This window comes from Pelodiscus sinensis, chromosome 5 (genome assembly GCF_049634645.1).
Source record: "Pelodiscus sinensis isolate JC-2024 chromosome 5, ASM4963464v1, whole genome shotgun sequence".
NCBI classification, from domain to species: Eukaryota; Metazoa; Chordata; order Testudines; family Trionychidae; genus Pelodiscus; species Pelodiscus sinensis.
In genome coordinates, this window is record NC_134715.1 from 118,455,315 (window position 1) to 118,482,202 (window position 26,888).

The 26,888-nt window shown below is 43.5% G+C and overlaps 1 protein-coding gene across 1 annotated transcript; it reads right to left on the reverse strand.

Moving 5' to 3' along the window:
• Positions 1-1,346: 1,346 nt before the first annotated feature.
• On the reverse strand, positions 1,347-15,858 carry NICOL1 (NELL2 interacting cell ontogeny regulator 1). Its single transcript, XM_075930888.1, has 6 exons — positions 15,733-15,858; positions 13,605-13,749; positions 12,030-12,118; positions 6,413-6,583; positions 6,069-6,249; positions 1,347-5,944 (listed from the first exon to the last, which is right to left on the reverse strand). The coding sequence occupies exons 2-4, from the start codon at positions 13,726-13,728 to the stop codon at positions 6,512-6,514; spliced, it is 285 nt and encodes a 94-aa protein (XP_075787003.1). The 5' UTR covers positions 13,729-13,749; positions 15,733-15,858; the 3' UTR covers positions 1,347-5,944; positions 6,069-6,249; positions 6,413-6,511.
• Between the last annotated feature and the right edge of the window lie 11,030 nt (positions 15,859-26,888).

Genomic DNA, 26,888 nt, shown 5'->3' on the forward strand with positions numbered 1-26,888 from the left:
GGAGGAAAGGATCAGGTCAGAAAAACATGTTTGCAATTGATGCAAGAAATCCTTCTTCACCTCTTTAGCATTGCAGGCTGCATAGGCAGCTCACTCTGTTATGTGGGTCACAGCCATACTCTATATCTTGTATGGCCCTGAGGCTGTCACATGGGCCTCAACTGTGTGCTGATTGGGTTGACAGTAGCAAGCACAAGCTGTGAGTTGAGAACCACCAATCTAGATACAATGATGACAGGCATATTAAAAATACGAATCTGATTAATAGTTTTTTTTTCCCATTGCACAAGAAAGGTCATTGTAGGGTTATTGTGGAATGAAGCTCTGTTTTAGGCTCTTGTTTCAAATGAGGAGAAGGTCCATCAGGGCAAACTATGGCTTCCCTACCCTACACTTTGGGCTTGCAGTGGACTTGTGTAGCTACAGCAGAAGCTAGCCATTGCTTGCTGGAAACTGGTCAAATTTCCACTGAAGACAAAGCTTTTATATTGCCCGTGTACACGCTGATTCTTCTGAAAAACCCGTGTACATGTTGATTCTTCTGAAAAACCAGGGTTAATAGCAGCTGGAAGCAACATCAAAGTTTGGACCTGCTGCAGCCAGGTTTAAACTACATATACTGCATTTTCAAAGCAAATTTTTAATAATTGGCACCTTGCGTATTGTCTGGAGAGACTCAAGCAAGCAATATTTGCTTTCTTTGGGTTGGTGTGTTTGGTTTTTTGATCAAGGGGAACAGGTCTGTAAAATCTCTTCTGACTTGTTTGTTTGGTTCATGACAAGTTAGAAATGCTTGCATTCTGAGAACATTTTTTTCTAGGAGGCTTATTTTCTTAACTTCAATTTTTTTTATTAGATTCTTTATTCTACAGCTGCCAGCAACAAACCATTATGACCTGGAGCTGAGGAAGAGGCAGCAGTTTTCCTTCCTAGCCTAGGGGTTCAATCAGACTTTTTTTCAGCTTCAATTCACCTGAATTCATATTGTTTGAGTTTTGCCTGGAAAAGTGACCATGATGCTGAATATGATTGTAAACCAAAATGGTTAAAATACTGTTTGGTCTTACAGGACTGATAAGACAACCTGTGTTTTAACAGCAACATGCTACAGTTATTGAAAACACGGTCAAAACATTGTCCAGTTGCATCTATAATGTAAGACTGTTTGTTAGCTGTGTGTTGTGCTACCATATTGGATGCTACAACATGGAAACTTTCCACAAGGTATGTAGGTCCCTGATAGCCAAGGAAGAGGTCACCATAGTTACTTTTATCTTTGAGTCAGCAAGAAATCACAGATTTACTATATGAATAACTTGCAGGCTTATCATTTAATTAAGGAGGGGAAATATCAAACCTCAAAACTAAGAGGTATGAAGATTTAATCAGTCAAGATTGGTCTCAACTAAAGCCTTGTGTCTGAACACTCAAAACTTTGGGAAATTTTGAACCTGGTTCCATATTTTGTGGATGTCTCCAGGTCTCTAAATGGACCACGGTCTTAGATTTAAACAACACTAAAGTTTGGCTTAGGATTAGGATCTGAAATATATAGGTTGGGCCTGTCTCTATCTACTAGCATCTTACTGCTGTGGTCAATCAATGGACATTTGCTTGATAAACTTGTCTGATTTCATTAAAAATTTGAAACTCAGCAAAGGTTTACTCAAAGCAAAATGACATGGTTCTAACTTTGTGAAGAAACCTCATGCAATTATAAACTTCGTCTGATTGTGTTGTACAGCCATAAATCAACACTGTTTCACTTAAACCTTGGCATGGACTTGAACAAAAATTTCATGAACCTTAGCAAATTTTTCAGAGAACATGGGCAGAATACAGAGTCTTGATACATAAATGCACTCCATCACTTTCTGCTGTATTTTTGTATCACCTCCTTATTTGTACATCTTTTAGTACCTTGTAGCTAAAATGGGTGCTTGTGTTTTCTGTGTTCCTTCTAGCTAACAATCAAAATAAGAGCCAAATTCCTGTGATGCAACAACTGGTACTTTATGAATATGGGAGAGAGAAAAAATATCAGCAGGTTACTGCTTCACAGTCATTGTATGGTTCCAGTGGCCCAAAAGGCATAACACATGGCCAAACATTTTGTGGGTTGAGGAATAAAACACAGGATACAGTACAAAAATAACGTTCCATCTCAAAAAACAGCATTCAGTTTTACATACTGAAGTTATTACTCTAAAAATAACATGAACTATAATGTTTAGACATCAAATTATCATTAGTAAAGTACAGCTTTTTCTGTGCAATAGTCTTTGGCAGTACAGAGACAATCAGTGTAATGTACAGGAAAGAAAACACACACATACATACACATTCAAAATATTCAGGTCCTTAAAAGAAAAGAACTTTAATGCAGGCTTCTCTTGAAATGCATGTCCTGCTAACCCTACAGAACAGCTTACATCACCACTCACACTAGATGATTTTAAACTCAAAAAAGAGCAACTGTATAAAGAGTGAGTTTTCAGCACAGATCCATTTTAAGACTTCACTGACAAAGTAATAAGAATGTAACATGGTTTTACCACCAATTGGCTACTTAAGTGAGACTCAGAGGGTGGTATCATGTACCTTCCTTCAGGGGGTAGCTTGCATTCAAGGCTCATGCAGACACTTTGACGTGGTGGAAGGTTTTCAGCAAGTGCACTGTTCACCATAGAAATCAGCGAGTGACATCAGGAAATAATGAATCAGTTGCAGGAAACAATACTTTGCCTGGTGGGGTCCTGTTTATACCTATTCCACAGTTCAGAATGAAGAAAAGTTTTAAAATAAAATGTTTATGGTGGGTTGTTTCCTTACGCCACTATTGCTGCATGGCTTTGACCACACAAAGACTTACCAAGGGGGACTGATTAAATAAAGAAGTATTTGCAGATCTTGTCTTCTTCATGGTCTCTGACACTTGGAATCTCTCTGACCTACTCTCATGTCTCCACCCTCAGTTCCTTCAAGTCACTTCTTAGAACTCAATTCTTTCATAAGAACTGTGCCCTTCTCGATGCTGTTCTCCACTCCCATGGAGTGACTGTGAGAAGACGGTCATAATATAGAAACTGACCATCTCCATGGATCAGAGGAAAAGAGGAGGAGTTTGGGGTGCATTATGTTATATTTTGCATTTTTGGGTTCATTTTTGTGTATGTATGTTATCAAATAAATAAGGCCCTACCAAATTCACAGCTATGAAAAATGTGCCATGGACAGTGAAATCTGATCTCCCCCCATGAAATTTGGTCCTTTGTGTGCTTTTACCCTATACTATAGGGATATCATGTGGGAAGACCAGCATTTCTCAAACTGGGAGCCCTGACTCAAAAAGGAGCTTCCAGGGTCATAAGGTTATTTTAGGGGGATTCACAGTATTGCCACCCTAATTTATTCACTGCCTTCAGAGCTGGACAGCCAAGAGCAGTAACTGTTGGCAGATGCCCAGCTCTGAAGACAGTGCCCCATCAGCAGCCGCGCAGAAGTAATGGTAGCAGTACTGCAGCGTCCTCTACAGAAACTTTGCAACCCCCCCACAACTCCTTTTTTGGGTGAGGACCCCTACAATTACAACATGGTGAAACTTTAGATCTAAATAGCCGAAATCACAACGTTTATGATTTTTAAAATCCCACGACCATGAAACTGACCAAAACGGACCGTGAATTTCTTAAGCTCCACAAATAATCATTGTATATGAACCTAGAACAACAGATTGGTACATTTAAAATAGGGATGCTTAGTTTATATATTTACAGCATCCTAAAGTGTGCTGGGCACATTCAATACAAATAAGACAAATGCTCTTCCTCAAAGAGCTTCTATTTTAATTTTATAGCAGCACAGCAAGGGGTTAACCAACGCACACTTGAAGGAAAGGAGGAGGAAGGACAAAGCTTACAGTAATCAGATCATATGCATGCCCTGATAGGTCTGTTAAATGTATAAAACCTTTAGTTGTTTGAGGAGTTTTAGATTAATTAACATATTTCTTGTGGGAGGCTTGGCAGCAGCCACCAGAAGTGAGTTTTCAGGAGGGATGGAAACAACAGAAGCTAAATAAATAAGCTCCCTTCCAAGGATGGTCTTAGAGAGCTTGGGGGCATTATTTGGGGGTCAGAAAAGGGGATTTGAGAAAGATTTCTGTCAGGAAGGGTTTAACAGGCCACTTCACCTTGAACAGTCCCTTAGAATACATGCTAACTACTTACCTTCAAGCAGTTCATGTATTTAGCTGTAAGACTGACTACGTTTCCCAAACCTTAAAAACAGCTCTGTGTAGCTGGAGAGCTTCTCTCTCTCAGCAACAGAAGTTGGTCCAATAAAAGATATTACCTCACCTACCTTGTCTCTCTAAATTTTCTCTCTAAATGTGCAAAACTCAGTAATTTCTAAACATAACAAGCGGTCCTGCGGCACCTGAGAGACTAACAAAATACATAATATCATGAGCTGGGCTCGACAATAATGCAATCTACTCGCCCATGGCAAGTAGATTGCAACCCGGAAGAGCCGGGTTCGGGCGATCTGTGCATGCGCAGAACGATCGGCGAATGTGCAGATCGCCAGACAGCACTGCTGGCGAGCAGGGCTTGCTGTGGTTCAGCGAGCCCTGATCATGAGTATTCTGTTAGCTTAAGGTGCCACAGGACCACTTGTTTTTTTCAAAGTTACAGATTAACATGGCAACCCCTCTGAGACTCAGTAATTTTTAATGCTTTCATTTCTCCCCCTTTCCATATTGACAACAGGTTTGTAGAAGGCAAAGAAAACAGCTGTCTAGCAAATAAGCAATGACTTCAGGCGGCACTTAGAAGACATTTTTGATGTGTATAAGGCTTGGCATGTTCAGTAGAGTGTTGCTTTGAGACACCATCTAGGGTTGCCAGGTGTCCGGTATTGATCCGGACAGTCTGCTATTTTCACCTCCTGTCCGGTAAAAAAGATTCAGAAAAAACCAGACACCCAAAATGTCCTGTATTTTCTGTTTTTTTCCTGGCCAAGAGGCAAAAATACTGGGTGCTTACCTAGTTCCACAGGGGAGCTGTCTGGCCCAGAGCACCGGCAGCCTGTTAGGGCAAAAAAAGCCGCAAAGGCATTTCTTAAAGGGGCGATGCTGTTTTTTGGTTGTTTTTTAAAAAATTTTTTAGCTTAATAACTCTCGTGGTCCTTTTTTGCTCAACTACTTTGGTCTCCCCCCTTTTTCCTCTTTTTGGGGATGGAGGGGTGTTCAGTATTTTCTGGCAACCCTAACACCAGCTCAGTGGCAACATCTGAGTGCCATGTACTGGGGGGGCTAACAGACCTGCCGGGCCCCTGAGTAATGTGAGCGGGTGACTCCATACTCCCAGAAGGGGCAGAGCCTCAGGAAGAAGGGCCTCAGCACCACTTGGAGCGCACTGCGCCCTTCTCCACCGCCAGCCCTTGGGAATGCCTGGAGTGCAACACCCAGCACTCCAGCAGCAATTTAAAGGGCCTGGGGCTCCAGCCATCACTGCTGTAGCTGGGCCCTTTTGAATTGCTGGTCCCCAGGGCAAGCACTCCCTTTCTTCCTCCCCCCATCAGTGGGCCTGGCCATGTACCTTTCTACTGTGAAAGTACTTTCTCAAGGAAAAGCTATACAACACAGTGATAGTAAATTAAAATTTGATTCTTCCTTCTCCCATTCACAGTGAACTTTTAGCTTAGCCTATTGTCAAGATCTCATTCAAAGGAAACAAGGTACCTTAGGATATGGGGTTATCTATTTTGCTAATACTTTTATTCTCCTTTTCCTTTTGTACACAAAATGCATTTAGATTGGCAGAACAACAGCTATTTTTACAAGTGATGGCATACAGTGGGAGACTAAGTGGGTAGTGACAATGTACAATTTAATTCATGCATACCTATATTTTCCAGCCAAGTGGACAGCTTCCCAACAGTCCTATTTAGGGCAAAAGTCAGTCCAGTTTTAAATAGCGCCACTGAAATCTACAGAGTTACAAATTGGTTGAATCTGGACCAAATCTACATGATAAACATGCAGAATGAATTGTAGCTGCCATTACCTTTAATATGGAGCTGGAGCCTGCAGAGACTAAAGATCCCAACATGTAATGCCCTGTCTGGATATGATCAATCAGTCAAGCCACAATAGCAGCACCTTCATCCTGGAGCAATCAGGTACAGGCTGTGCTGTAGAACTCTGCTGTAGGCCACATCTGTCTGATGGGTTACACTTGGTCAAACCTAATTTAATCAAAGGAAATAGGCCCTCAACCACAAGCAACAGATTTAGTAATCTGAGCCCTTAGTGGCAATGCAAAGTGAAAACAGAGAGTAGTATAAAAAAACAAGCATAAGACAAACCACCCCACACTCCCACCTGATTTCCTCACTACATTGGGCTTACATGCTTGCAATATGTACTCCATACAGCTGTCCATATTACACACAGCAGTATCTTAAAAAACAGCTGAGCAGGTGACATTCTTTGGCTGTTCTCCAGTGTTCAGTTCAGCGTTTCTGCAGTTATACAGTCACAAAGAGTTCTCTTTTCCACTTGAAAAAGCAGTGTTTCTGTCTGCAAGGGGGGGAGGGGGGAATAAAAAAAAATGAGTGGCAGAATTAAAAAAATAATTAGCTCTTAAAGAAAAGCCTGTTTTATTTTTGTCACAAGAGATATGAGTTTGGTTCTACATGATGAGGCTTGAGAAAAACAAGCAGACATATTTGTTTAGTTTTAGTTGGTAATTAAGCCTTTGGCTATTACATAAGCACAAGAGTATGGCACCACTTCCTGTGAGGATCTGAAAATTATAGGAATCTGGTTTTATTTATTTAATTTCACATTAAAAAACATTAATGTATGTAAGAGGTTTTTAATTATTATTGTGCATTTTAAAAGGCTGTGTGTTTATAATGAGCCCATTTAATGTAGTACCCTGAGTGTTATAGCAGATTGAGGGGAAGTGTGTGGGGACAAGACAGTGCTTTTGTATAAATATTATTTAACAGGAAGTGGTGGATTTCGGGAAGGTGAAATATTTTATGCATGCACGATACAGCATATGGAAGGATTTTAAAAATCAGAAATTTGCCCTTATTTTAGAGGGGAAACAGACAACGAAAAGAATCAGGAGTAGAGCTGGGAAAATAATTGCATTTTCATTTACCATTTCAGGCTCTGGAGCAGAGTATGCTCTAGTGGACACAGATTTTCCTGTACATTCCCAGTCCAGTCTGCTTGCCCAGCAAGTCCTAAACTCCCAATCCCAGAATCCTGCACTCCCCTCCCACTCCAGTTTCTCCTCCCTATAATAAGTTGCACATTTCTTTCCCAGCCAGGCCCAGTCTCTCCCTCCCTATATCCCAACTCCTTGGCTCTACTCTCCTTGTACAACCATTCTCAGTTATCCCTTCCTGGATTGTCCTTATATCTGTCTCTTCTCTCCTTTCACTCTGGTTTCCAATTTCAATCTCCTCGCTGTCACATAAAAAGCCATATGTAGGCCTGAAGGGGTTAAATTTGCATTCCTCTAGGCCAGCCATGAGCCCTGCTGGCAAAAATACCAGGTGTTCTTTATCAGACGGCCTTCATCAGCTGCAACTTGCTAACTGAGAGTCTACTATGGGATAAATAACATGACCTCGGTTCTCAGCCCCGTGGGAATGTTGAGAGTGGCATTGGGCCAATATGTGCACACCCAGTAAACAACTGTAGTATGACTAGTGTAAGGACTCCCATGTCTGCTGAATGTCATCAGGGACCTGGACCTCGGAAGGTGCCCTGGATACCGCTAGCTGGGGTCTCATCGACTGCAGCCAGGTGCGAGGTAACTGGAACAGGACTCCCACAGACTGAAGGGGCGTAAGTATTTCCAAGTGCCTGTTACTCTTTTATGCACTGATCTGCCTATGCCTATTGGCGTATTACTTTGCAGTAGCTGTGCAACCATCTGGCAGTATTAAGCCTATAATAGTAGTGACGTAGTGAGATTAATAAAAGCAACTGTCCCTAATCGACTGTGTCTTGAAGCGAATCTACAACCCTGCTGGGCCCTGGTCCTGTGAGCTGACACTCATCCTGTCAGTGGCAGCCCCACCCCAAAGACCCAGCTCTCATTCTCCTTTCTCTCTTCCTGTCCTAGTCTTCCTGTCCCCTGCATTGGGTTCCCAGTTCTGGCTTCCCCGTACACCTTATCCTAGCATCACAGGCCCTCTCTTAAGGTGATGGAGTTTGCTCAGCAGGGATAGAATCTTTGGAAATTTTAGCTGAAGTCTCTGCAAGAACATGTATAAGCTATGATTTTCAAAGACTTCTACTATGGCCAAATTTGGATGGATTTTCATTGACTTCACTGAATTTCCCATGTAAGGGTACGTCTACACTGCAATACTATTTCGAAATAACTAGCGCTATTCCAAAATAATTTAGTCCGCATCTGCACAGCAGGCAGTTATTTCAAAATGGTGTCAAAATACCGTCAAGTCGGAGGACTTCTTACTCCGACTCCTGTTACCCTCATTGTACGAGGAGTAAGGGAAGTCAGAGAAAGAGTGCTCTATTTTGAAATAAGTGCTGTGCAGACACTCCCTGTTTCAAAATAAGCCATTTGAAATAAGATGCAATTGATATAGCTCAATTTGTGTTGCTTATTTTGAGTTAAGCCCTGCAGTGTAGACGCATCCTTAGACAGGCAGTCAGGAGGGGAGCTGGCATTAAAACCAGAATGTCCAGGGCAGCCACCTTCTTCTCTAACTAATAAACACTTTCTCCCTATACAGTACAAGCGGTGTTATCCGGCACTTTAAAATCCAGAAAACTCTGTTAACCAGCATCAGTCATAGATGGCAATACAATTCCTCTTTCAGTTAACCAGAAAAATTCTGATAGCCATCCAACCTCATTTTTCGACCTTTTCTGGTGCTTGCAGAAGTCAAGTGTGTAAACTTATGGCTGTAAAGTTTGTTCATGATGTGCTTTTGTGTATAATACCATTACTGGTTAGCAGTCAAACCCATCTTCCAACTATGGCTAGTGTAAGGTGAAAAAGCCATGTATCATCAGTGAAAAGCTTGAGTAACTGGCACATTTGATTAACCGGCAACCCCCATTCCTCATGATTGCCAGATAACAAAGCTTGTATTGTATTAATCTTTTGACAGATGTTAAATCATTAAAATACAATTATATGGTATCTGTTTCAGGTTGCCACTCATATTGAGCCACTCTGATTCTGAGTAACAGGGTGTTAATCACCTACAAACAAACTCAATTGTCTACCTTTTAAATATCACCTTTGCTTTACTCATAAAGATTTGTATGATAACCTGACAGCTTGACAATGGTTTCTGAGCTAAGTCTCTAGGCTGCTTTTATATTTCTAGTAAAAAATTATAAACTCGGTCATGGTTAATGTTTTTATTATCTAATTTGATATGATTTGCTCCTGCTAATAAGTAGCTTAGACATGAATAAACAACAAATAGCAGGCTTACTAGCTGTTGTTTGAGCATGATCATAAAACTACACACAAAAAATTAAAATATCCTTAAAATTATTCCTAAAAATTAGAGATGGGCCTCCACTGCTAAATTGGAACCTGGATTGTGACTATCAACATTTAGGGCTGTTCAGAATTGACGTTTTGGTTAGGGCTATTTCAGTGAGAAGAATACACTAGAAACTTTGAATCTAGACCCAAATTCAGATTCTGAGCCCACACAAACGTTCATGGTTGTTTGCCTCCTGTTTTTTGGTTCCTTTATTCTAAATATTCCCAGTCCCTGAATTCTTAACCTTTTTGAATAATAGTAACATATCCAACATCTCATGGCTAACTTTACAAAACACCCATTAGAATTTTGAAGAAGTGAATATCAGTTTAGCCATTATTTATGCAGCTAAACATAACCCATCAAAGCTGACTTCATTGCAAAGGATCCATCATGTTCAGCTAGATATATAAAAAATAGTATTAGACCTTGGGGGAACTTTAGATTAGGGAAGGGAGGATAAAATTCAGCTAAAAGGAGATGGGAGCTCAACTCCTTTCAATGGCACTTTCCCAAGCTGGGACAGGCGGAGAGTGTACATACTGGTGCCCCCCACCAGTTGCCTGTGATTTCTGGGAGTGTCCAGCAAGAGGGACTGGACTCTGCAGGGAGACATCTCCAGGGAACTCAGGAATTGGGGTTCCCTGATCACTAACTGCAAAGCAAGGTTTAGATGGGCAGAGCCTTGAAAAGTTTGCTGGCAAGGCAGACAGGCTGGTGTGTCTGGGCTGACACACACCATAGTAGCAGCAGAGGCAGACGGGGTAGCATACTGTCCTACAGTTCTTAGTGTCCTGAGTGGGACATCTCAATACCAGCAAGGGCAATGTATCAACGGCTTATGGGACAGCAGCAAAGGAACTTGAGTAAGATAACCAAACACATTATACATAACCTGCCAAACATACAATGTCCACCAGTCATACGATAAATAAACTGTCAAACTCTCACATTAATATTTTTGCAAAGCACTAACACTCAGGCTAGAATGAGCTAGTGAGAACAGATAACTCAAAAGCTCCATAAGCCATTAGCAATCACCTGAGCCATCCAGTCCCCAACAACTATTACATGCTTTTTTTTTTCATTTTGAGAACATATGGAGGGAATTCCTAATGGACTCTCCTAATCCAGACATTCAAGGATTCAATCGTTATGATTTAAACAAATTAAGATGGAGAAAGACAGTGTGATGTTCTTAAACTCAGCGGTCACACCTACAATTGGGAAATAATGTCCATGGAGTTTCTCTCAGCTGAACCTCCTCCCATTTCACTTAATTTTCTATCTGCCATTCAGGTAAAAACAGCTTAAAATAACTTTAATTTTAAAAAATTGGGTGAATTAAAAAAATTCACCTCCTAATGTCAGGTGAATGTAGAGACCTGAGAGCCTCTCTTTCATTCAGCCTCACTTCTTCTTTGCTACAGTGACTGGGGCCATGCCATTATAGAACTCAGAAGGGAAACTGCTGAGAATCTTTGTTCACATAGTCAGTCCTGAGAAATCTCCGTGCACACACAAAAAAAAACAAACAAACAAACAATTGAGTTTGAAACTAGTTGGGCAGGTCAGATCTATTTTTTAATCCTCTTTCAAAAACCTAAGTATCAAGGACCTGATGCTGTGTTGTGTGCCGCTTTCTGCAGAGATTCAGCTATGTTTGTAACAGAAGGAAAGATGTACTGACACATTTTGACATGGCATTAATATGTAGTTTTGGCTTTAGAGATGCTCAGCAGATGTATTCATTAAGCAAATTGGTTCATGGAAGAAGCTGATGTACATTTGACTTGTATTCTTATAAACAAACCTGCTTAATAAATACGCCTGCTGTGCACCAATTGGGGCCCTACTGAAACACATTTTTCCATAGTAAAATCTTCAGGGTATCTTCATCCCTGAAGTTTCCTTTTTGTTTAAACATTATGGCTCAACTTTCAAAGGGTCCTCAGGCCAGTCTCTAAAGATGTGCTTTTGGGAGCACAAAATGTGTATTTGTGCTCCCAACCCTGTAAAATACATTTGCTTATATAAATTAGATATCATACAATATAATGCTCAAATTTTAGAGGCTTCTTTTGAAAATGTGCATGAATAGAAAACACAGCAAATGAGCTTCAGCCAACTAGCTCTCATCCCCGCCCCAGCCCCAACCGCAACCAGCGACTGGACCAAGGGCTGATAGCACTAGCTGAGTTAGATGAGATAGAGAGCTGGGTGTCATCAAAATACTGAAAGCTTTGCAGACCAAAGTTCCTCATGAATCCCCTCAATGACCTTATACAGTAAATTGAAAAAGAGGGAGCTAGGGAACTAATGCTATTATCCTGACCAACAAACAGATATTGCCCAACACCATCCCTTAAGAACAGGTACGTATGTTAGATTGATATTGCCCAAACAAAATCTATCCATTTTACCCACTTCTAAGCAAAACAACTTTGTTATATAAAAAAATGCCTCCTTACCCGCGTGTCTAGATTATAGGCTGTCTTCTTTAAATCCTGCAAGGCCCTCTGCATGAATTCAAATGCATGGCAGTCAACACAGGGGCGACCTAGGGAAGAGTTTTAGTAGAGACATTCCTAAATGGTGTGAAATAGTAATCAAAGGGAACGACTATGACTTTTGACTAGGGCTGTCAATTGACCTGCATTATTTTTTTAACGCGTTAATCACAGGCATTAATGCTGCGCTGCCCCTTTGTAGTGCCGCTCCAGCACTTCAAAGGAGCTTTGCAAGGAGGAGCCAGGGATCAGCTTGAGTCCCCGACTGATCCCAGGCTCCTAATGAGCTGTCCCTTTAAAGCGCCACAACGGCATTTCAAAGGGGCAGCGCAAGTGGAGCCCCTTTGAAGTGCCGCTCCGGTGCTTCAAAGGGGCTTTGCAATAGCGGAGCTGGGGATCAACTGAAGTCCCCAGCTGATCCTTGGCTCCTAATGAGCTGTCCCTTCTTCCAAGGGACAGCACTGCATGGAGCCCAGGGTAAGCTCGGGACTCCAGCTGACCCCATACTCCATGCTGTGCTGCCCCGCTGAAACACCGCCGTAGCATTTCAAAGGGGAGGCACACGCGAATAATCGCGATTAAATTTTGTAATTGCTTGACAGCCCTACTTTTGACTGAATCAGGCTCTTCCAAAAAAGCAATAAGTGAGGCAGTGACAAGAACAGTCACTACCAGTCATGGTAACTACTTTAGAAAAGCAGAGAAAGAATACTGTGGTTTAAAAGAAATGAAAAGTTGCAAGTGAAAGTCCGGGAAGCAAATCAACCTATCCATGTGTTTATACCATGCCTATCTCCCTTGTATCTGAGTTCCCCAAAAAGAATTCACAATAAAAAATAAAATTGGGGGTTTAATTTTCCTTTCACTTCTGCCTGTGGCAGTTTGGATTATGTTTTAGTAAGTCATTTAAAAACATTTTTAAATATTATTTTTCCTCCTTTCTCAGACCAGAAGAGTACAAAAGAATAGTGGAAAATAGAGATGTAAAATCCCGTTTAATTGGTTAACTAGAGCAGACGACCGGAGCAGCCACTGTCTGTGATGTGCCAAGGCTCGCCGGAATGGAGAGGATGCTCCAAATGTTGGAGGTGTGGAATGGAGTGCCAAGGTGTGCCACGCTGGCAGAGTATGGCATATGAGTAGTGTAGGGGATAGGACAGAAGAAATACAGAAAGGTGCAGAGCAGTGAGGGGCCTTGGAAGAGTGAATGGGGAGTATGAATGTGATTCAGAAGCCACCCTGGGACTGATGGAGGGGGTACATAGAATATTATGCAGTTTTTTCTTCTAATGCAATGGTGTCCAACACAGTAGCCACATTTGGCTATTTGGCCAGTTGTGTGGCTAGTTCAACTTAGTAGTAGCCACTGCTTCAGAATGGGTTGGATACTACAGCTCTAGTGCTGTGAAACCATGATGTTTCCAAGACTTGCTGGATTGTTTAAAATATTTAAACACCTGTAAATGCTGCATCATTAAATTTGCATTATGTTCAAGGTGTGGTTATGAGAGATCCTGCTTACAGATCAGTACGTACTTTCAGCTGGGATTGCTGTTCCTGCTGCTTGGTCAGCTTTAATGGGCTCCATCATGAGCAGCACAACTACATAAATTAAAGGAACCATGAAGAACAGTCTTCCCAGGAGGCACAGTTTCAGCATCCTAGTAATTGGGGCTTCCTCCTTTATTAGGGGTAATAAACAAGTTAGTGAGAAACATCAAGTTCTGTAAAATAAATTCTTTTTGTCTGTAATGTTTCGTGACAGTTACAAAATGCACAATCCCAGAGATTAGATTCCTCTTTTTATTACAGAACAGGTAAAACATGGACAGTGGCAAAGCGAAGTTCCCCGTCCCACCCCACTCATGTGCCTCAAACCTGATCTAGAGGGACTTCTTGTAGGAATGAGATAGAAGTTGATTTGCCCTGACTCAGCTAGTCTCTGGCCTATTCTGAGATGACCAGTTATGCTGCTAGTTTCATGATATTTATACTTGTTCGATTCTACACAAACCAAAACCAGCAGAGGTTGGTTCATTACTAAGCCATAGGAACTTAAACTCTGTATCCATGGTGCAGCATCACTACTAAACTGATCTGCACTGAAACCTACAGATGAAAAATGCTCTTTCCCTCTCACTTTTAATTAACCATCTTTTCACAAATACCTACAAAAGTAAAGCTGATTTTATAATGACTTCGCAACTAAAATCATAGAAGTTGGTTTCACTCAGCTCCCTTTATGCTGAAGTTTTTCTGAAATCCCAACTCACAGAGCCATAGGCAAAGTCCCTGGTCACAACTAAAACAAAATCAGCAATTTGTTCCTTGACATAAATTACTCTCCCTTGTCTCTCCTCTGATCCCTGCTTGCTTGTCATCCATTTGTTCCTGTATATAAGAGATGGTCAGAGCATGGTCAGAAGTATTACCAAAGTTACTTTATCGGAATACAAAGGTGGAGCCTGTGAAAACTATCAGCGCTTGTATGCAGTGTTTCACCTTGACCCAAGCAAGTAAATTGTTTAATTCAAAATGGAGCATTGTATCCTGGGATCAGTAGATGTCCATTCAAACACAGGCAAAGAGGAAGAACTGTGAAAGTTTAAGCAGTTAGACTAAAACAAAATCCATAAACAGAAAGTGCAGATTCTCATTAGCAGAGCACAGGAAAGCAATAGAATAAGTTATCTGTTCTTTTTCTAATTTTTAAATATTAAAATTGAGCAAAAACGTGGCACAAAAATGTTGACTCCTTGTGCTCGGAATGTGATGCCGGAATACAGCATTACACAGTATAATTTTCATTTCCCTGTCAGAAAAGGTGATTTTTCTCATATTACAACAGAAAAGTAAGGGAATAAACCTGCTGTTTAGAAAGCTACAGGACCACATTTGAAAACACTGGCAACTGAGTTGAATCTGCAAATTTTGCATGAACACCTGCTGCATATGCAAATTGGCAGCTGGGCAAGCAAAGGCGTATTGGTATGTGCAATCATCTGTCACCTATGAACAACCCCCCAGTTGTAAGTATAAGATTATAATGGCAGACATACACATTTTGCAGCCACAAATTCAGGGGACCAACTTCAGGAAAAAATGGGTCCCTTTACTGGGCTCCATCATCTTTGTTTACAAAGTGAAATGCAGTATGAATATTAACACAGCACAAAAGTTTTTTTTAATCAATAGTGATCCATGTGAAAACAAGTCCTGTGAAATCGAAGTCCTTGTAATGAGCTGCCGCAAAGTGGTATCCTCCTGAAATAGCAAATTAGGGAAGTGCCACTGCTGCACAGAAGCATCATGAACAAGGGCCTAATTCTTATTTACTTGCTCATGCTGAAGCTTCAGCACCAGTGAGGCAAATGAAGCAGATGCTCAGTTAAACTTTTTCAGGGCACCTGAGACATGTTCAGTCCTTGCCCCAGCTTAGCTTTTTAATGATCCTCCCCGCCCTCTCCCCCAGCTGGTAAAAGAAACATTCGCATGGGCATCAGTTGTCTCACACAGACTGTCTGTGCAGTATAATCACAATGCGCTTCCCGGCATTGTCTGCCTCTCCATTTGCAATCCGCAGTGGATAAATGTCTGAGCATGGCCTGTTTGGAGTGTTATAAAACAAAAGTCACCCCATCCGAGAAATAATATAGATATATACCTGATCTCTCTTGTCTTTGTGATGGTCTCTTTGACATGGCCGCTGCAAACTGCCAACAGAACAAGTAAAGCATCTCTGAGCATGTGCACTGCTGCTTTTTAACCTTCCCTGAAAAAGGTTATTACTATGGTGAAGGATCTGCCATGGCAACAGTGCAGAGCACTGCAATAACAGAGGCAAGATTTAAAGAAGAACTGGTGGCTACGGCTCAGTTTTACATGGAAGTTTCTTTTTTAAAGTTGTTAAGGTTAGTGTCTGCAGAAGCTACCCCTCCCCACCCACGCTTGAGTCTCAGGAAATTTCTCCAGATTTGTAATCGCTACCACTGGATTAGCAAGACTTGAAGCACTGAACCGGAGTGCAACTAAGGGGCATGCAGGACATGCTGCGCATGCAGGCCCATGGCCACAAGGGACTTTAAAGCCAGAGGTGAAAACTGCCGCACCCTAGTGCGGCACTCTGGCAAGAATTAGCTGACAGACAGGAGGCACTCTGCTGCTGCTCCTAGCCAGGCTCCTGGGACTCTCCTGCAATTGCTTTGCTAATAAACAGGCAGCCAGCCAGTCAATTAAAAGGGATTGGCTAGGGTGTGCAACTCCCCCCCCATCCCCAGTACAAGGCTGCCCCAATCTCTAGACAGCCCCCCTTCCTCCACATGCCCTTTAGGGTATGTCTACACTAGCCCCCTAGTTCGAACTAGGGAGGCTAATGTAAACATTTGAAGTTGCAAATCAAGCCCGGGATTTAAATATCCCACGTTTGATTTGCATCTTCTCGGCCGGTCACCATTTTTTTGAAATTTACAAGTCCGGGCTAAATGCCCACGTCTACACGCGGCAGGGACCCGGTAGTTCGAAATAAAGCCCTAGTTCGATCTACCTGTTATTCCTCCTGGAATGAGGTTTTTTTCCTTAAAAATATTCTTGGGATTGTAAACTATTTGGGGCAAGGATTGCGCTTTAAAAATGAGAAGAGAATATTAATAGCAGTGGGCTGTGCTCACGAAAGCTAGGTTACCAGGTAGACCCCGCCAAAAAACCGGAAACACTTGATCATGGGCGGGAGGGAGGCAGGGCAGGAAGCAGAGTTGGCGGGAGGAGTCCGGGGGCCACAGGGCTAGCCGGGAGGAAGGGGGGGATGGGAAGCAGAGCTGGGAAGGGCCGGGGGCCGGAAAGCAGAGCTGGGGAGGGTCGGGGGCTGCGGGCCTGGATGGGAGGAGTAGTGGGCCCGGAGGAAGGGGGGCAGGAAGCGGAGCTGGCGGCAGGAGGAGGCGTGCAGCAACTGACCGCAGCTGGAGTCCAAGGGGCCACGCCCCCGGCAGGCACTCTCTTTAGTTGCGAGGAGAAGCCAGGCGGGGCAGGGCTGGGAGCCACTCCCCCCGCCTGGCTTCTGCACGCAGCCAGAGGCTCCCAGCTGAGAGCTGGGGCCGCAATTGGCGCTGGGAGTCTCTGGTCACGTGCAGAAGCTGGGCGGCGGAGTGGCTGGGAGTCCCAGCCCCCGCCCCTCCAGCTTTTGCACACGACCACAGGCTCCTAGCGCTAATCATGGCCCTGCCTCCCAGTCGCTCCTCCGACCCCTCCAGGCTTCTGTCCGACGCCCAGCTGGAAATTCAGAAAATACTGGACATTGCACATTTTCTAAATTTTTCTACCGGACAGACGGTGCAAATACCGGACTGTCCAGTAGACAACCGGACACCTGGCCACCCTAACGAAAGCTCATGATACCATCTACATGTTTTGTTAGTCTATAAAGTGCTACCAGACCATTTGTTGTTTTTTAAGTTTATCCTGTACAGACTAACTCGGCTTCCCCCTGAAGCTTGTATACATTAAGGTAGGGAAAGATGAAGAGAATTTGGTATGGAACTCTCTTTACAACTAGCCAGACAGAACAGAATTCTGCCTGCATGCGGATTATGGGACTTGACTAGTTAAGATATTTAATATACCAATTACCCACAAATTAATCTCTTTATTCAGGACCATTCTCTTCTATCCAACCCCATATGACCAGCCTTATGTGCCTTGTGCATGTCCAGCCATCATCTTAAACTCAACATGGCCAAAAGTCAGCTTTTGATCTTCCCTCCTCCAAAGTGCTCCCATCTCCTCACTTCCCTTATCACTGAGAACCACATCAGCCTTCTCCCCATTATTCAGACCCATTAATCAGGTGTCATCTTTGACTTCACCCTGTAGACCGGGGTTTCCCAAGCTATGGGTCAGGACCCAAATATGGGTTGCCATTACATTTCGAAAGGGTCGCCAGGTGTCTCCCCAGGTGGCTCTTAAGGAGTCATTCACACATTTTTTTTAATTGCCCTGGGTCACCAAGTCTTCCTGAATTGTCAAAATGGGTCCCCATCTGGAGAAGATTAGGAACCACTACGTGTAGACCCACATATCTGGGCTGTGTGCAATTCTCAACATGCCTTTCTGTGTAACATTTCAAAGTCTGGCCTTGTCTGTCTGCACTACAGGTTGAACCGCCCAAATTTGGGACACTCTGGTCTCGCAACATCCGTGGCTGTTGCTGAATCAAAGAGCCTGGGAGGCCAGGCGTGGGAGCCAGCTAGAAGAATGCAGGGCCGGGGATCCCTGGCTGGGCCAGCAGCAGCTGGGCCAGATGGCAGCTGCGGAGCCCCAGACAGGCTAGGGAATGCCTGGCATCATTGGAGCATATGGGGTGGGGATCCCCACCCTGACCAGGGAACTCCCAACATCAGTGGGGCCAGGCAGCAAATGGGAAGCCCCCACCCCAGCCAGGAAACCCTCAGCGGCAGCGGGGCCAGACGATCCTGGGCCAGGAAACCCCTGGCAGGAGCAGGGCTGTCTGACTGGCAGTGCTGGGCAACCCTGGACCGGGAACCCCGGAGAAGTCCCAGCAGCAGTGGGGCCAGGCAGCTGAAGAACTCTAGCCAGGGAACCTGGGGAATCCCCACTGGCAGCAGGGCTGGAGTGGCTGGATGGCCCCAGCAAGGGAACCTCTGGTGGGAGCAGGGCCAGGCAGGGGAGCCTTGGCCAGGAAACCCCAGGGAACACTCAGTGGCAGCAGGACCGGTGGTGGAGGAGCTGGGCTGGCGGTGGCCGGGCGACCCCAGCAGGGGAATTCTGGGGAACCCCCAGAGATAGTGGGACCGTCTGAGGCCAGACACCCTGGCCAGAATCCCAGGGAGCTGTGTCAGCAGCGTGGGCAGCAGGGTGGGAGCCCCAGCCTTGGGAATCATTGATCTCCTCTGACCCGGCAAACTCCCTGGTTCAGGACACCTCAGGTCCCCAGGTGCAAGACCAGGGAGGTCCAACCTGTGTAACCACTCTTGTGCAGACCCTTAGCATGTCATGCCCCCACTACTAGAATCCCCTTCTCTTTGGCCTTGATGGCTCCAGCTTTGTCTGTCTCAAATCCATTCATAATGCTGCTGCTAGGATCATCTAGCTGCTCATTGCTCTGACCACTCCCCTCTTTGAGTCCCTCCATTTGCTCCCCATCTTTCCAGCATCTTCTCTTCACCTCTCAGGCCCTTGACTATTTGGCTCCATTCATCCCACCTCACATATCTAGTATTCTATCAGAGGGAGAGACCTTTGCTTCTACCTTAAGCCTATTTTTCCCACCTCCGCCTCACTTTTTGCATACCTTTTTCGGAAAAAGAAACACAATGTAGCTGTACCCTAAGGGAGGATATGATAGAGGTCTATAAAATGGTGGCTAGTGTGGAGAAAATGAATTAAAAAAAGGGAATTTCTCATATCAGAAGAACTAATACAAGAACTTATAACACAAAAACTAGGGGTCATCAAATGAAATTAATAGGCAGCAGGTTTACAACCAAACAAAAAGAAATATTTCTTTACACAATGCACTGTTAACCTGTAGAACTCCTTGCCAGAGGATGTTGTGAAGGCCAGGTATTAAACAGGCTCAAAAAAGAGCTTTCCAACTGTGCTTTGGAAATTGCCTCAGGATAAAAAGGAAAAGGACTGTGGGGGGTTAAAGCTCTTATTTTTCAAAACACATATTCTTGCCATGTCTGTGCTAATGGGACACTTGTGATATGCTAATTTTTCTGTCACAATACTGCCACCTTTGAAGAGTTACAGTACAATCCAACACTGCTCTGAGTCATGGAGGGCAAAATTTGTTCGCACTCAGGGCATGTGGTTTTCATAGTCAGGTTTTTTTAATGTGTGAGTTGAAGTGAGAATTTTTCAAGATTCAAAATGGGAAAAGAAAAAAAAACAAGTCCCAGTGGATTTATGGCAGCTTTACAACATGGTTCAGGTAAACAAAGGTTAAATAACAATAATAAGAACAATTTCTCTTTAAAACAAACAAGGCCACGACTGCATTCCATATCTGAAAAACACACACTGCACATGACAGATAAATTATCATGTGCTACTGCTTCAGTTAAAGCTGAATTCCAACTTCCATTAGAACCCCACACTTAACCTCTTCAATTGCTCATGGCTCTTGAAAACAAATGCATTTAACACTGTAATTTTCCATACTCAGTCTCATCACAGAAGTGAATCATGGGGTAGGAAGAGACAAGTTGAGGAGAACTGGTGCCGTTTGTGCAAAAACTAAACAAATGTACTAATCTTTATTTATTCCGATAGGTGCTGACTTGTGGTTGCTCTGGGCCTGGAGCACCAACAGAAAAAAATTAGCTGATGCTCAGTACCCACTAGCAGCCAACTCACTCCTCCCCAGCACCTCCTACCCACCAGATGAACACCTCATCCTCTCTCCCAGCACCTATTGTCAGCTGCAATCAATTGTTTTGGAGGCCCTGGGAGAAAGAGAGAGGGAGCAGGGATGGGAAATGCTCAGGATAAGGTGCAGGAAGAGGTGGAGATTTGGGAGGATGGGTCAAGTGAGAGCAGGGTGTTGAGCACCCCCAAGGTCTGGAAGAAACTGGTGCTTATGCTTATTCCAGGCAAAAATATTGGCCCTGCATCATTCACAGTTGGCTCAATTTTTTTTATTTAAAGTGGGGCTGTTTTGTAGCAATAGTACAAGCCACCAAAATCCGCCCTATAAACACGCAAAATATGCAGGCACGCAGGGCACTTCAAAATTTGGGACACCAAATTGCCCCAAACTTCATGGTCCCCTAGGCAACTGCATGCTGCATATGCAATAGCACCAGCTCTGGCAGCCAGTCCCATTCCCTGGCCAGCCTCCACATGGGCTGTGCCCAGAAAGGCCATCCCTAGGGAGGCGCAGGATCCAGAACCATCCTCTTTCTTCCACCTCCACTCTGCCTACATTCCACCCCTTCCCCGAAGTCCTTCCCCTGAGCAGTGTGGCCAAAGAGATTAGCAGAGGCCTGGCATTGGCAATGGGGAGGGGGCTTGGATGAAGGGGTAGAATCATCCCCCCAAACTCACTAGCGGCAGGAAGTGGAGTGATGCAGCTGGGAGTCAGGAGAGCGGAGTAGGCTGGGGCTGGTCACTCCCCTTCTTACTGTTGCCAATGCCACTGATAAGTGTGGAAGTGGGCTTGACCCCCTGTTGCCTCCGTTTCTCCCTGCCCTGCTCTTGTGCTCTACAGCTCTGGATCTGCCTCCCACACAGTTCTTGGCGCAGCTCCCCATAACTTCTAGGGGCTGCCCTGCAAGCTACATATGAAGAAAATCTGTTCAGCACTTTTAAAAACAAGATGAGCATATTAAGGGTTTTTTCACATACATAATAGAATTTTTGACTTGGAATTATTTCTGATTTTGTTAAGAACATCTTAAACAATGCAACTCTTATTAGGACTTGGGCTCTCTACCACCTGCCTTTTTCTAAAAGTAAAGACTAAATTGTCACCTTTTCCTAAAGGTAAAGTCATGGAACTAGAAGACTCAAAAGTTTGGTAACATGAAAAACATTTTACTTCTAGGTTAGTAGTGGTTTAAATCTCTCCCAGAATAATAGTGATTAGCACTCAGTATTTTAATAAATAGGTGCACCTCTGGATGTTTTACTGATAGAATGACATTCTTGAAGGAGTACTAATTCTGCCTTCTAAACCCAAAAAGAGAAAATAAATTGTACATGTCAGTGGAGAGAATGAGAAGTATAAAAGGACTAGGGAGCAGAAATAATTCTTCAGAATAAAGGAAAGGCAGCTGTAAGATCCCAATTAAATCATCTTCATTTAGATCAGACACAAGCACTGCAACTTTGAAAAGTGCCTTCATCCACATAACAAACGTAATAGAGTAGTATTGGGACACTGCCCTGCCACGCCAAATTGCATTAGCATTCTTATTCTCACATGCAGACTTGTAAGTTTTGTTTAGTTTGTGCATAACTTTGTGCTGCAGATGCTTTTCAAGTAAAGGAAAATAGAATTCCTGTTCACAGTGGAATAGCTAATTAAAGGTCAAAGACAGACTGAGCTGAACACAACTGTGGGTCCATGAAGGCATGAAAGTATCCACTAATACACAGACAATTCTCAAACTGGAGTATTTTAATAGTGCAGCAAGGGAAAGAGGGGAGAGAGAGAGAACATATTGAAGTACCTCTGTCCCTTTTTTCTCAAGCTGGCTTTGAAATCTCCCAATGGAAATATTTCCTCTGTTTCTAGAGACCAGCTGTTCAGCAAGAGATGGGAAATAGAGCAACATGCAAGCAGCTTTGAAATCTGCTCATGCTGGCACAGTGAAATATATATTAACTCATGCCTAGGATGACAGCAACTAAAGAAACAACAAGACACCTCATGAAGTAATTCTCATTTCACCTCCTCCTCCAATATAATTGGGTGCACAAGGCAATGGGGTTTTGTGACAGGGTTCACTTACTTGTGAACGCCTCCTGTTGGCTGGGTGTGACCCTGCCATCTTTTTTTCTCTCAGTATCCTTCATCAGCTTTTGGCCTGACTGGACATACCTTCAGTGACTCTGCCCAAATCACACACAGCCAAATGCTGTGTCCTTTGTAATGTCAGCCAAATACGAACCAACTCCTCTCAGAGTAAAACGTCCAATAGGGCCTGTCCCTGTGCCCATGGGAATGTCTGCAGTCCTGTCTCTGGGCTCAGTTCTCAGCCTCTTTTAGGTTAGCTTTAAGTCCCTCCCTACCCTATTTTAGAACAGTGCCTCAAGAGCTACCTCCCTGGAAGTCCTGATCTTCACTTGAGCCTGTAAACAAGTCTTATCTGCTTTTGGGGGCTTAGGCCAGACCACCCACTACTCCTGATTCCAACCCAGGGACCCTATTAATAGCAGGAATGTGCTGCTTCCTGTAATAGTTGCTGCTTCTATTCTCTGGGCTACTTTCCATGTAGCCCCTTCCTCCTCACCCCTACCTCAGGGATGAAGTTCTTCATCATGGAATGACAATGTCCCCAGAACCTGTCTTCTGGTTTTCCATTGAGCTACAGCAAGGAACACCTTTCTTGCTCCTCTAGTCTCAGCCAGCAACTGACCTGTTCAGCCCTTGAAGCATCTTTTATCAGAGTCTGCTGTGCTCCAATTGACTGCTTTCCAGCAGCTTTTCTAGGCAGGCCTGGAGGACCCACCTTTACTGCTCCTCTTTGGGGTGGGATGTGGTAGGAGGACCGTGAGGCCTCCAGGAGGGGGCCTCATACATCCTAGTACCCTCAATCACAGGCATATTCAGTGTTCTCCCTCTCTCCTAAACCAGAGTCTAGGGAGGGTGTAAACTAGCCTTAGTGTAATTTGTAGTGGCTGGTGCTAAATTTGTATGCCACCCAACCATCATAACCTTCTCAAGGTGCAGGTCCCAGGAGTATATTAATGGTAATATAATGGGCTATATAGATTAGAATAGGACCTCCTGGGTTTTCATTCTTGTGTTATGTGAACTTGAATCTCGGGGGGGGGAGGGAGGGGGAGGCGGGCAGCACAGCTAGGGATAACAGAGCCAGAGGTGAAAGTAAGCAGGTGTGCCCAGGTGCACAACTCTGGAAAGAGTAGGCTGAGCTGCAGCAAAAGCAAGCAGGGAGCTATTTAAAGAGACTGACAGCACAGTAGAACAGCCACTAGCCCTCAAGAGATACTGAGTGAGCTAAATATTTTCTAGCAAGTTCTCAGTACTGCCTCAGGGAGAATAATGCCCAAAATATAGCAAAAAGTACATCCCAAGTTCCAGCCTGACAGCTCCAGCCTACCCCCCTTCCCCAGAGATTCAAGTTCACATAACACAAACATAAAAACTCCAATCTATATAGGTCCTTATACTGTCATTAACAACATGTGCATCTGTGCATTTAGCATTAAACCATATGACATTTTTTTTTACACATGTACCCATTGCTCTGTGGTCATATTAGATAAGGCTGGTCAAAGATGGGTGCCTGGCACATAGTACAGAAAGTGGTGATGTGTATGATCGTCCTGGGTTCCTTCCTGTGGAGTTTGTTCCACAGTTTGTGAACAGTCCCTGAGAAAACTCTGTCTCTTGGACAGACAAGATTTACCCATGTGTGAGAAAGTTCCACTGTGTATGGGGAGTAGAGTTGTCATCCATGGGCAGGGGCGGCCCGAGGTGGTCTGCGATAGCTGGTGCCTCAGGCAGAACACGCGATAGGCACCCCCACCTGCACGGCTCTCAATGGCGTGACGTCGGCGTGACATCATCATTGGGCGCCCAAGGCGCCCTGATGAAGGTAGCGCCCTAGGCGATGGCCAAGTTGGCCTATACTCACGGGCTGCCCCTGTCTATGGACCTTATCCCAGAAGATTAGGTGAGCTTTTAAATAGGGATGTGAGTAGTCAAATATCCGACAAGCCTAAGCTTATTGGGTAGTCGAGTCGACTACTCGCTTCCCCCCTTTGCAGCCTTGAACAGCAAATGAACAACCTGCAGCAGCCTGGACTAGCCATGGGCAGAGGCTGCTCCACCAGCCGCCCCTGTTTGTGGTGGCTCTGGCTGGCTGTGGGCAGGGGCTGCTAGACCCGGTGTGAGCCAGGACTGAGCAAACCTGGCACAGTCCCAGCTCATGCTAGTCTGGGACCTACCCCCGCTGCAGCTCTGCAGTTTAAATGTAGTAGGAGCTGGGCTGCCTGCATGCCCGGCTCCTACTACATTTATACTGCAGAGCTGCAGTGGGGGTAGCTCCTGGACTGGCATGAGTCAGAACAGAGCACCTTCCCTCAATTACCTGCCCCTTAACATCCTTACTTTTAAATATCCTAAGCCCAGGACACTGAGTCCGTGGAAGGTGAAGACTGAGACCAGGAACTAGACTCAATATCCTGTGGGAAGCCAGCAGAGGGCATGGAAGAGAAGGCTCCAGTGCATGGTGGCTGGTATTGCTGAGAAGTCATGTACTGCAGTGCTCTGTATTAGTTGGAGTTGCCTAAAGGCTGCTGACTTCATGCCCACAACACCTCCCACATACCACTTACCACTGAAGCTGTGCACTATATATCTGCATATCTTTCAGGAGCAAAGAAACCCTTTAAAGAGATAGTCGCTCAGCAAAAACTCAACTGGCATATTCATAATTTTTTACTGTTGTATACCTCTTCATGAAGGATTTCTCCTCCCGTCCTTGCCCCCAGTACCCAGCCCAGTTACCCAAGAAGGGCACTAGATAAAAAATTCAGCACAAGTCTCACAGATCAATAACACACCTCAGAGCCTTTTCAGATAGTCTGCTTAGGATGCCTAGATTAGTTAAGAAGTAAAGGAGATGCTCTTGCCGAAGCTGCCTCGGTAGACTAATAGTGAGCTAAAATGTAATCTTTGTTTAGAGGCGTTTCCTATCTTGTGTCAAACAAATGAGATACAAATCACTGAATCAAAAGAGATAAACTGAAATAAATTACAGGTCTGTATTTCATGGGAGTACATTCCATTCCCACATTTCTTTTAAATGGCAACAAACAGCTGAATTCACATTAGTCATCACCTACATGCCTTAGTCAGCATGATTATGCCAGTCTTCCTGGCATCTTTGCAGACTGATTGGAGTAAAATTGAGTTGCTTATTGTTAGTGTTTCCCTAAAGTGAGAGAAAAGGAATAGCAGACAATATGCTGCCACCTTTTGGTTACAGTTATGGTTCTAGATATTGCTTGGAAAGTTTTTTTTAATGGAAATTAAAGGAAAGCTAAACCCATTTTACACAGTGAAACACTTTAAAATTTCACAGGATGGCAAAAAGCATCCCTTCACATTCTAACCAGTGTACTTAAAATTATCAGAGCAGTTTAGTCATTGGAGGATACTTGAAAAAATGTTGTCTTGTACATTTGCAATCTATTTACTACAAAACTTATCCCTACATTAAGTTTAGTATTGAAAGGGACACCATGAGGACACAAATACATGTAGCTTTAAAAAATCAAAACGCAAAACCCCTTCACTGCATATTTGTTGTGCAAAAAATAAATGCCAGAAAGGAAGGGTATAGGTTCCCCTACAACAATACCTTGGAAAAATGTGTTACTGTATGTGAAACTTTTAAAAAATTTAAGGAAAATACAGATTTCAAAACTTTTTCCAAAATTTTGGCTAGAGCAGTTCATCAAATAACAGAAGACTCTGAGTCCTTTAATTACTTTTGCTTTAGAGGTGGATAAATAATGGTGGCGGGTTTTTTTCTAGTAATTCTGAATAAAATTGAGGAGAAATAGTTTCCGGTTGAACCAAAACCAAAATGTTATGGCATATCACAACTTTAAAAAAAATTGTTTGGGGTTGAGCAAGACATTTTGTTTAACCCAAAACAAAGTGTGTCATTTTAATATTTTAAATTAAAGGAAATTTCTAAACAGTCATTTCAAAGTGAAAAATAAAAATGTCTTATTTTAGAAATGTTTATTTTTTTTGAACATTTATTTTAAGTTTTTTTTACTTAAAACGAAATTGGTACATATTCGCAAAATGTTTTTGTGTTGCCTAATCCGCATTTTTCACTTTAAATTGTTTTTATTGAAACAGTGTGTCCAGCTCTACTTTTCTTGTCCTACATGGGTAAGGCACTTAAGTTGAGGATTGGTTCATTTATAACACAAACGGTGGATGGCAGTTGAAAGTTTTGAAGATTAATTTTTTCTAGGGTTCATTATCAGTGGCACAGGTAGCAATGCCTATACTTAAAGCCTGACACTTTCCAGATCTGGTGTTCAAAGCTTATAATTCTTCCAGGATTTTAATCATTTGGGCCGACATTTTCC